Source organism: Orycteropus afer, unplaced genomic scaffold, assembly GCF_000298275.1.
Source record: "Orycteropus afer afer isolate SDZICR_OR568_19922 unplaced genomic scaffold, OryAfe1.0 scaffold00240, whole genome shotgun sequence".
In the NCBI taxonomy this organism is placed as follows: Eukaryota; Metazoa; Chordata; class Mammalia; order Tubulidentata; family Orycteropodidae; genus Orycteropus; species Orycteropus afer.
This window is the reverse complement of record NW_006921827.1, coordinates 3,354,153-3,366,179: the sequence shown is the minus strand read 5'-3', so window position 1 is coordinate 3,366,179 and position 12,027 is coordinate 3,354,153. Positions and strand designations below refer to the sequence as shown.

General features: G+C 36.5%; 1 protein-coding gene across 1 annotated transcript in view; it reads left to right on the top strand.

Moving 5' to 3' along the window:
• HSD17B4 (hydroxysteroid 17-beta dehydrogenase 4) overlaps positions 1-12,027 on the top strand; it is a 125,048-nt gene that overhangs the window by 24,684 nt on the left and 88,337 nt on the right. Inside the window, exons 10-13 of the mRNA XM_007949160.2 lie at positions 1,355-1,483; positions 4,245-4,336; positions 7,093-7,329; positions 11,009-11,060. Coding sequence (XP_007947351.2) covers positions 1,355-1,483; positions 4,245-4,336; positions 7,093-7,329; positions 11,009-11,060 — 510 coding nt within the window. The remainder of the gene's footprint in view (positions 1-1,354; positions 1,484-4,244; positions 4,337-7,092; positions 7,330-11,008; positions 11,061-12,027) is intronic.

Genomic DNA, 12,027 nt, shown 5'->3' with positions numbered 1-12,027 from the left:
GTCTTAAGACATCCATTTTAGAAAGGGAGATCACGTGTTACAATGAAGGCTGTATACTATAAATAGAAAAGCTCTAGAAGCAGGCTTTTCTGTCATTCCCCATGACAAATACTCAAGTTAATAATCATATATTTAAATAAGGAGCTCTGGTGGTATAGTGCCTAAGGCATTTGACTGCTAACCAGAAGGCTGATGGTTCAAACCCACCAGCCACTCCTTGGAAGAAGGGTTGGACATTCTACTTCCTTAGTGATACTGCCTCAGAAGGGTCGCTATGAGTCGGATCTGACTCGACAGCAGTGATTTTGGTTTGGTTTTTGGTTATATTTAAATAAGAAGGAGCTCTGGTGGCCCAGTGGGTAAGGTACTTGGCTGCTAATCAGAAGGTTAGTAGTTCAAATCCACCAGATACTCCGCAGGAGGAAGATGAGGCAATTTACTTCTGTGAACATTTACAGCCTTGGAAATCCATTGGGTGTTGTTATGAGTCAGAATCGACTCAATGGCTGTGGGTTTTTAAAAAATATTTAAATGAGTTCTGGTAGTGTAGTGCATAAGGCATTTGACTACTAACCAGAATGTTGGTGGTTCAAACCCACCAGCCACTTCTCAGAAGGAAGACTGAGCATCTACTTCTGTAGAGATACTGCCTCAGAAACCCAAGGAGAGGTCACTATCAGTTGGATCTGAATCTAAGGCAGTGAGTTTTTTTTTTTTTTTTTTGGTTAGTAACGTTATTTATTTGTCTGGCTTTTTCAAAAGGAAAACAGTGTTAAAGTTTTTCTTCTTGGGACTTATGCAAACCTGTGCATTATAGTTGACTTCCTATGGAAATGGAGGAAGAGCCAAGGGAGGAGGAGGGAGAACTATTTAGGGCTAACTGCTATACTACTTTTCATTAAATGGAGTCTTTGACCTGTTATCATTCCTCATCTTCAGTTTGCTTTTAAACCAAGTTCCATCTTAATTTTATAAACAGGGCAGGGAAGTATATTAGCTGAGTGATCTGTGATCATGAAGTCAGTCTTTTGGTGTGATTTTATATAATTTACCTTTTTCTGATTCAGCACATCAATCTACCATTAATAATACTAATAAATTAATAATATTAGAGGAAAATCTTTTTCCCTTCAGTTTCAAGTACTTTTTTAAAATTTGACATCCTGACGAAATACGTTAATTTAGGAAAAATACATTTTAAGGCATGTAGTAAAACTCATTAAAATTTAGAATCTTCTTTTTTGAATTCCTTTTTTTCTTCAAGTTAAAAAAAAAATGAAGAACTCTTATCTTCTGTTCTGTCTCACTCTTTAAAAATATGTGGTTAATATCTTAGTTTTGTTTCTATAATCAGTACGCTGGGAGCGGACCCTTGGAGCCATTGTAAGGCAGAAGAATCAGCCAATGACTCCTGAGGCGGTGAAGGCTAACTGGGCGAAGATCTGTGACTTTAGTAATTCCAGCACACCTCAGAGTGTACAAGGTAAAGAGTTCCAAGTCAGTTCAGCCCTGGTTGGGAAAGTAGAAGCACAAGCATTCTCTTCTGTTATGGTGTTATTTTCTATTTTAATTGTTGTGATTTAGACATTTGAATCATCCATAGCATGTTTTCTGGTCTGGTAAGTATTAGGACTTTTAAAATTGAAGATATATTTGTCACCCCTACTGTTAATTTTTTAGCTTTTTTATAATTTTTTTTGGTGAGTGCATGGATAGGAGATAGCATGAGGTATTTTTCCATCTGTGTTGAATGCACCTGTTTCCCAACTGATGGTTAGTTTCAGAGTCTTCCATATCTAAACTCCTTATCTGACCTGATTTTTCTTTATTTCCCTAACGTTTATTTAATTGTATTTTATTTAGGTTCAGCTCTTTTCTGCTCAGTGAATAGGTTTTGTTTTGTTTTAGATATAATGTCTTTAGTATTGTTTCTCTGCCTTTCTAATCCACTCCTTCCTTATTTTATTATCTCTGCTAATCTTAGTGCTTCTTTAGAAAAATTTAAGGCCCAGATGTTCAACAAAACATCCCCAGATATTCTGAGTTATATTGGTCTCTCTCTTAGCTCAACTCCTACCACTTGAGCATCTAATCATAACTACTTTGGACTAGTTTTGTTTCATGAATGCATTTTTGTTAACTGCATTGCAAGTTCCTTTTGAGGGCAGAGACTGTATGTTATATTTCTTTTGTATCTGGTGGTAGCACAGTGCTGTACTCATAGAAAGGGTTTTATAATTGCTTGTTGAATTATTGAATCATCTTTGATATGCTATAGGAACAGGTAACCAAATAGTCACTTAATTTTTTTCTGCTATAACTTATATATGCATATAGTGCCTAAGGCATTTGACTGCTAATCAGAAGGCTGGTGGTTCAAACCCACCAGCCAGTCCTCGGAAGGAAGGTTGGGCAATCTACTTCTGTAGAGATACTGCCTTGGAAACTCAAGGAGGGGTAGCTGTGAGTTGAATTGACTCAATAGCAGTGAGTTTTTATTTTTTTTTTTTCTGGGAAAGATCATAAATCATGGTCATTTTCTAGAAAAAACTTTTCCCCCCCGTTTTGGTAATTTTATATTCAAAATTTGATAGAGAATATATTTGAAAAGGACTATTCTGTTACTTTTATTCCCCATAATGACTCTTTCCTGCTTGCTGGTGCACTCATTGAAATCTTCATTGTGCTTTTTTCAGTTAGATGATAACATGAGTGTTATAAATGGTAGCATTTTCTGCATTTTATATTTTGATATTTGAGATTAGTCTATGAATATCAGTCACCTACTAATGAAAAAGAATGAAGGAAAAAAACTTTCTTCTGTAGCCGAGTTCCACGTTATTGCTTTGGAAGTATTAGACTGTTGTAAAAAAAACTAATTAAATTATGTGATTACAAATAAAAAGATACCCTTAGTATTTGAAATATAATGGGGGAAAAAAAAAGGAAAGGTCAACTTTTCTATAGGGTTGAGACTTTTTAGAGCACCTATTCCATCTTCTCGTTTTGCAGATGGGGGAACTAAATCCCAGAAAAACTAAATAACTGTCTCAAGCTTTCCCATTTAGTAAGTGTTTGTGCCAAGAATTAACTTAGGTCTATCTCCAACTGCAGTGCTTTTAGCCTATACCAAATATAGCCTCCCCCGCTAGGCAGTATCGTTAATGAGGTTGTAGAGGGAGGATTAACAGGCAAGATGTGTTTCTGCCACTGTCAGCAGGAATGACATATGTCCCTTGTCATCTCAGACTTTGTATTTACTTACTGTTTTTTGTCTAAATTCAGAATGTGGCCCATACCTCCCTCTTGGGTTTGTTGGAAATGTTGCAGAGCCTGTTTTCAGAATTGTATGGCTTGTGTGGGTGCTTCATGGACCTATCTCATTAACGCTTCAGATCCCTATCTGGAGTCAGTGGTCATGATGATGGTTTTCTCTGGAAGAATTGTTAGTATTTTTTTCAGAGCTGTTAATTACTTATAATGGGCTAATCTTGGAATTGTTCCACCTAAGGGGGAGGGTTGGAAGAGGGGAGGGAAAACAATTGTCCTTCACCAAACATAATTTACCTGTCTATGAACAAGCAGAGGAGCTCTGGTAGTGTGGTGGTTAAGGCATTCTTGATTGAATCCACCAGCCACTCTATAGGAGAAAGTGGTAAAGATTTATAGCCTTAGAAACCCTCGGGGGCAGTTGTCCTCTGTTTTATAGGGTCACTATGAGTTGGAATTGACTCCACTGGCAGTGGGTTTTGTTATGAACGTGTATCCCATTTTACAGAATTATAAAATAAAGATATCAGAAGGCTTAGAACCCTCTTAGGATCAGTTAATGCTGTTTTCTGTTAAGACATCTACTTTTCTTTGGTCTATTTGAAAATCTTTTACAATTTTTTCCTACCATGTTCTGACCCATATTCAGTTTATGAGTGCCAGTGAAGGTTCTGGAGCAGGTTTGCTCTAGTGACATAGTGCCTAAGGCATTTGACTGCTAACCAGAAGGCTAGCAGTTCAAACTCACCAGCCACTCCTCGGAAGGAAGGTTGTGCCATCACTTCCGTAGTGATACTGCCTCGGAAGCCCAAGGAGGGGTCGCTATGAGTAGAATCAACTTGACGGCAGTGAGTGAGTGAGGGTTCTGGAGCAGGTTTACTGAATGTTATAGGAATGATTATCTAGCATATTGGAGCTTTTTTTAGTAACTTTGTTAACAAAAGCATTATTATTATTATTGTTTTTAATTTTAGAGTCAACTGGGAAGGTACTTGATGTTCTAAGTAAAATAAATTCAGGAGGAGTTTCGACAAATAATACCAGTCATGCAACAACATCAGGACTTGTAAGTAGGAAAAGAACCTAAAGCTTTTGCTTCCTCTGGAGATGTTTTCTTTCCTTCTTCTTTTTTTATTTATTTTTTTAAAAAGACAACATTTTTTTTTTTTTTTCAGTCTTTAATAATGTATGGAAAGCAGTAGTGGAGATATTTAAAACTGAGGATTTGCTTAGAAATCATTTATGACTGACCTTGGAACAAGGTTGATTCTGACAATACAGGAAATCACGATTTTTGAACCTCATGAAGGAGTGGCACACAATAAATTCTAAAGCTGTCCAGACCACTTTGTTTTATTTTGAACTTCACCCTCTTTGTCTTTTCCTTCTGAACTGTCCTAAGCCTTTTTCTCCCTTAATGATGGTTTGTCTTGATAGGAGAGCAAGACAATTGGGTGTCAGTTTCTATGCTTTTCCTAGTACAGTAATAGAATGGAAGGTAACCCACTCATCTTCTTGTTGAGGCTGTACTGAACAAGACAGGCTGTGGTTGGGAACAGAGGTTCTAAAACCAGAGTCTAGCTTAACCTGAACTTTTGAGGGAAATACACTTTACTTGCAGACAATTTTTAGCCGTCTCCCTTTGGGGCGGTGGTGAATTAAGGTAGTTACCTGACAGATATTCTGATCACTTCCCTCCTTTACTTTTCCCCCATTGCTGTTTGTGAATTAGTTTAGGAAGGTATTGAATGGAAGAAGAAACAAGGGGATTACTCTAATGTTGATAGAAAGGACTTGGGGCTAAACTAACTAGGCCTGATATCTGTGCTTACTTTGCCTGTTCACCTTCTTTATACAGTCTTTATTCTGCACATTAATGTTTCTTTTTCTTTTCAAGGTTATCTTTAAATGGATTTTAAGTAAATTTCAATTGTATGAAAATTTGTGAGGAAGCATTCGCTGTATAATACATGTAGAAGGTTATATGCTATCTGCCCTTTGCTATCTATGATATTTTCACTCTTTGCTAAACACACATAAGGCTTTATGTTTCTGTATTGAAAATACCTAAAATAAGCAAAATAGAAATGTAATTCTAAAACATTTTTTCACTTATTGAAAGTTACTTTCCAAGTTATTTAATACATTGTTAAATAGGAAAGATACAAAACTTTTCATAAAATAATGTTCTGAGTGTTGACATAACTTAAAACATTAGCTGGAACTTTTGGTTTTTTTTCAGTGCACTTAGCAAGGTTTTTCTTTCTTTCTTTTTTTTTTAAACATCATTTATAATCCCAGTTTATTATTATTATTTTTTAATTTTTTAGAAAAGGATATTTATTTTAGTGGCTCTTTTGAGTCATTTCTTTTAAAGAAAAGCATTGATATAATATTGTATTTTGGGAATATCTGAATATTTCAACATGGCTACAAGTGAGCCTCTCACTGTGTCAGTAGTTCTAATAGAATTGTGGTTGTAGCTCATGTGAAGTTAACTGATTTTCATCTAATGTATTTTTCCTTTTTTAATTGTAGTGTATAAATAGTAAGAAATAATTATTTGCCACATTAGATTCTGGTGTTTTGTGACCTAGGGCTGACATGTTGTTGCGTGTCATCAATTTGATTTTGACTTACAGAGACCCAATAGGAAACCCCACAGGGTTTCCTAGACTGCAGACTTTATGGGAGCAAATTGCCAGGTCTTTCTCTCAAGGAAGCACTGGTGGGTTCAAACCATCAGCCTTTCAGTTAGCCACTGAGTACTTAACCACTGCACCACCAAGGCTCCTTGGAAAAGGGCTAAATAGTAAATATCCTTGGAAAAGGGTTAAATAGTAAATATCCCAAATTCTTTCTGTTCTTTTTCTTTGTAGCCATGTACAATGTAAAAATGTAAAAGTCATTTTTTGTTTGTAGATATAGTTTGCCAACCCTGCTTTAGAATAAAACTTGTAGGAATGTTGGATGTCGTTCTTTTATAATCTAATATGTGCTTCACCCATTAGCTAGTAATTTCATCACTAAACAGAAAAATACAATCCTGGGAAAGAATTTCAGGTTAAATTTCATTTTAACCAGAGCCACTATGAGGCAATCTAATTTACAAGGATTAAGCATTGTTTTGCTCATCAGTTTTAAACAGTAGATCTTATACAGTAGATCTTAACAGATTTTATATAGTAGATCTTATAAAGCAATTTACTATCCCTATTCCTGACGAGCTCTGGTAGCACAGTGCCTAAGGCATTTGACTGCTAACCAGAAGGTTGATGGTTCAAACCCACCAACCACTCCGTGGAAGTAAGACTGGGCAATCTACTTCTGTAAAGATTTACTGCCTTGGAAACCCAGTGGGGTTGCTGTGAGTCAGAACTGACTCGACAACAGTGTTTTTTTTTTTTTTTTAATTCATAACACATTCATTATTCTTTGGATTTTTGAGTAGCTAATAGTTGCTGAATTGGTAGTTTTCTCACCATCAGAGTCAGGAAAGTTGAAAATGAGACATACTATTTATTAGCAAAAAGCAAACAATAAGAAAGTATTTATTTATAAATGATGTCCTTCTAACACATTATCTAATTGGTTTAAATTAGATAATTTTTAAAATTCTAAAATTTTTAAAATTTCAAATGTAATGAAGCAATTATTAAATTGCATCACTAATCAAATTCACTAAAAAGGCATTCTATTCAATATTTTGAAAAGCTAAAGCTAACTATGTAAATAGTTATCAGTTTTGGAAAATTGAAATTCAAAGATTTGACAAAAAAATGTTATCAATGAAAATAATCAATTTTCACAACTTTTCCATAGGCTGGAGCTATTGGCCATCAATTTCCTCCATTTTCCTCTGCTTATACTGAGCTGGAAGCAATTATGTATGCCCTTGGAGTGGGAGCGTCCATCAAGGAGCCAAACGATTTCAAATTTATTTATGAAGGAAGTTCTGATTTCTCCTGTTTGCCTACCTTTGCTGTTATCTTAGCTCAGAAACCTCTAATGAGTGGAGCACTAGCAGAGATTCCTGGGCTTTCAATCAACTTAGCAAAGGTATGCTTAATAAGAAACCTTTTATTTGCTTTTCTTCTGTGTGTTTAATTATGTTTGATAAAGATCACATTATCTATCTAGGAGCTCTGGTAGCATAGTGCTTAAGGCACTTGACTGCTAACCAGAGGGCTGGTGGTTCAAACCCACCAGCCACTCCTTGGAAGGAAGTTTGGGCAATCTACTTCTCCGTAGTGATTCTGCCTTGGAAACCCAAGGAGGGGTCGCTAAGAGTTGGGTCTGACTTGATGGCACATAACAACAACACAACATATATACAACTGTATACACACCTACATATAGAATTATAAAATAGTTTATAGTGGTTTAGGAGTAAAGGTAACATGTTTTTACTTTTTTTTTTTTTTTTTAAGAATAAAAAAGATGATAGTTTCAAAGGCAAGCAAAAAGAGGAAAATAATTATGAGCAGTACCACAACCCTGACATAATATGATTAATCCTCCCTCTGCCATTTATTAGCTGCTTGACTTAAGGTAAATAACTTCTCTAAGCTTCAGTTTCCTTATCTGTAAAATGGACCTAATTCTTACCTCATGATATTGGTGGTGAAGGTGCAAGCCAGGTATTTAAGGCAGAAATAACAGGTGTAAAAGACCTTGTGGTAGGTGTGTACTTGGCTTGTTCTTGGAACAGCAGAGAGGCCAAAATAGCTGTAGAGTTAGAAGAGGGCAGTACTGGGAGAATGCCTGTACATTATTGTAAGCTTTTACTTGGAATAACATGAGATGTTATTGTATTGCTTTGAGGTAAGGAGTGACAGGATCTTGACTGGGTTCACTCACAGGCTCACTCTTATTGCTGTGTGGAGGCTAGATTGTAGGGGAGTAATATAGAAGCAGGGAAAACCAGTTAGGTATCTGTTATAGTAGTCCAAGCAAACGAGCTGGATAAAAGGTGAGAGAAAGGAGTCGATGATGATTTTTGCTCCAGACAACTAGAATGGTATAAATGTGTATATATATAATTAATTGTGTACAGTATATTTAATATATGCAAAAGTTACATTAACTAAACTCATTGCCTTCAAGTCAGATCCGACTCATAGCGACCCCTCCTTGGGTTTCCAAGGCTGTATCACTATGGAAGTAGATTGTCCAACCTTCCTTCTGAGGAGTGGCTGGTGGGTTTGAACCGCCAGCCTTCTGTTAGCAGTTAAATACCTTAGGTACTACGCCACCAGAACTTCTAAAAGTTATATATAATATAGTATAATAAAAATATACTTATTTTGAGGTTTGAGTTGTTAGGAGTTTGGTTTTAGATATGTTTGAAATGGCTGCTATACATTCAAAGGGAGATATAATATGAGCAGTTGAATATATGAGTCTGGATTTTGGGGGAGAGCTCTAATTTGGGCCCTTAGCAATTTAGGTGATATTTAAAGCCTTGATACTAGATGAAGTGACCTAATGTGTGAGTGTAAGTAGAGATGAGGCTTTTTATTTAGGGGCCCTGCAATGTTTAGAGGTTTAAGAGATAAGGAAGAACTAGCAAAAAAGGCTTGGAAGGAATGGACATACATTAGCAGAATGTAGTATTTGAGAAGCCAAGTCAATAAAGTGTTTCAAGAACAACTATGAAACTTTTGAGGTAGAGTATATTTTACTTCTTGGAGTAGGATTTAGGTTATCAGCCTGTTGATAATTGTTGAATCATGGAGACAGAAGGTGATTGATTTCTGTGACTTTGGAGAACCCATTTACTGGACGATTGATTAGCACACTATTGCTCTGAATCGATGGGAACTTATTTTATTAGTATATTTGATCAAGTTGAGAGTAAAGTGAGAAGTACGTGCAGAAGAGCTTGCTGTTTCAGTCACTGTTCCATGGCATTTACTATGTACCATCTTTCTGTTTGGGTAATGTAAGTGCAAAAATCAAAACAAATGTTTTAGAATTTCCCCTTAGGGTTGATAAGTGGTGTTTAAATTATGTGGCTTGTAATGATTGCCATCTTCAAATTTGAATACCAGTCTTCCCAAGCTTGAGTTTCCAGGTAGTATGACTCAGTGAGGGAGTCTTTCATTTGTCCTCTCATCACTACTCCCTTCTCCCTTGCTTGCTTTCTTTCTGGGTGTTGAAGAAGACTGGGGATTAAGCTGTCCCACTGCAGTGGTCATTTGGGTATGTTGTTCAGGTCCTGGTTTTCCTGTTCTATTGTTTTCTACAAATACTTGTTTATTCTTGGTCTGACACATTGAAATTAAATGAAGTTACACAATATCCTTAGGTTAGTCTCTGTGGATAAATGACAAGATATTATATGAAGGGAATGTTGACAGTGCTTGACTCTGAATGTGGTTGTAAGGTTTATCTTTGTGATTTTAGTTGTCATTTGTATTTGGTTTGTGTTTTACCTATTTAAATTACTAGCACTAGCTCTGTATGTTCATTTTTATTCCTTATATTTACTGAATGCCTAGTGTGTTCCAGGCACTGTGATAAGCACTGGAAATCCAGACTAGATTGTTGTTGTTGTTATTATTTGCCATTGAGTCGGCCCCGACTCATAGCGACCCCTCCTTGGGTTTCCGAGGCAGTATCACTACGGAAGTAGGAATGCCCAACATTCCTTCCGAGGAGTGGCTTGTGGGTTTGAACCGCCAGCCTTCTGGTTAGCAGTCAAGTGCCTTAGGCACTATGCTACCAGAGCTCCTTATTGCCCCTATTATCACATATGCTCTCTTCTTACTTACTGACCAGCTTTGTGTGCAAAATCAGTGTTGTATGAGAGTCAGAGGCTACACCTTGTCTTTGGCGCCAGATCGCCCCCACACCTCCCATTGGTCACTGCCTTTTAGGTACCTCTAGTGCATCTTGGGAGGTGCGTGGTGTGGTGGAGCCCTTTACCCATTATACCTTTTCTGCTACTATGGAGCCTGTGGGCGTTGGAGGTAATGGTGGTGGCAATTGCCAAGTGTTACTTGGTGCCTTCTGCCTCCCACTGTCTGTCTTGGGAGGGAACTCTGCTCATCCTGTGTCTGCACTGGCCCCACAGCCCCATGTGGTCCCATTCCCCCTTACCATCTTCTTGTCTCTGCCTGCTGACATCGCTGATACCTTCAAGCCCTCATCTGGCCTCCCCCTGTCCACCTGCAACCTCATGTTGTGCTACCATCACCTCAAGCCCTGCATGGTCAGACTGAGATTTTGTGGGTGAACAAGGGGAAGTGTCCTGTGGCCAGTTGGCAACTGTCCCTCGTGGCTGAATCATTGCTGGGGCCTCCAGTATATCATTTGGTGTAACCTGTGGAGGGCTACCTGGGCCTGGTTGCAGCCCCACCTGGGGCCCAAATCACTGGAGAATTTTTTCAAAGTTGATGTAAATGTGAAATGTCAGATAACAAGATAGTTGATAAATGAAGATTAGATGTAATTCATAATTATCAGTCAACAAGTACTTATGAATGCTGAAAAAGAGCACAAATATAATATACATTCTATACTCCAAAAAAATCTGCAGTCTTCATATTTGGGCACTTGTTATTTCTGAGTCACATGATTAAGAAAAAGAAGCCAAATTGAGAAAGATAATTAACTTTTGGGAAGTAGTTATGTATGTGAGTGATGTGATGGTGTCACCTGTGATTGACCATATCCACAGGCAGATTGGGGAAAAAGAAAGTCTGTTAATAATATTTTGCTTACCCTACCATAGATTCTTCATGGGGAGCAATACCTGGAGTTATATAAACCACTTCCCAGAACAGGTGAGTTCTTGATACACTATTTCCATAATCAGTCCATAATTTTATTTTCTGATTAATCTTCCAAATAGAATCAATATGTTAAACTGGTATAAAGAGACCTAATAAAACATATCACAAATTATTTATGTACGTGTCAGCCATAGTAGTATATTGATATCAACCAATACCTGTTTTGGTTACCTAAAACTTTGTCCTTTAATAATTTATAGTAAATTACTTCAAAATATTAAAATTTTATCTCTTTTGATATATATGCTTATGTGTATATACACACACACACACACACACACACACACACACACTTAGAACTGAAAAGGAAACAACTGAAAAGAGCATTATCTTTTGTATTTTATACTTAATGATTATATACAACAGGTTATGATTCCTATGACTATGGATCTTTATTCTTTTCTCAGGTACTTTTCTTAGTACTTATTTTCATAAAGCAGAAAAATTAAAAAGATACAGAATTTCTTATAGTTAATTTTTTTCTAAATTCTTTCAGAGAAAATAAAATCAAGCTGGCCTTAATAATCATTTGTATTTTTCTCAATAATATCTTACTTGTTGAATAAAGTTTCTATTTTTATTCTGTCTCTATAATTTGATACTTTTGTTTGTTTCTCTACTCTGATGTTGTAATATTGCCTAATTATATGCTGGCCATATAAAATGATTAAAAAAAAGTATTGATTTGTCATTTCACATTATATAATGTAGAGATCAGCAAGTAGAGAGAATCTTATTTTTAATTTTTTTTGACCCTTTTTATTTTACTAAAAAATTTGTGAGATTTTTCTTTGTACAGGTCTTTTGTCCCTGGTAGGATTTATTCCCAAGTATTTTATTTTTTTGGTAGCTATTATAAATGGGGGAGCTTTGGTAGCATAGTGCCTAAGGCACTTGACTGCTAACCAGAAGGCTGGAGGTTCAAACCCACCAGCCACTCCTCAGAAGGAAGGTTGGG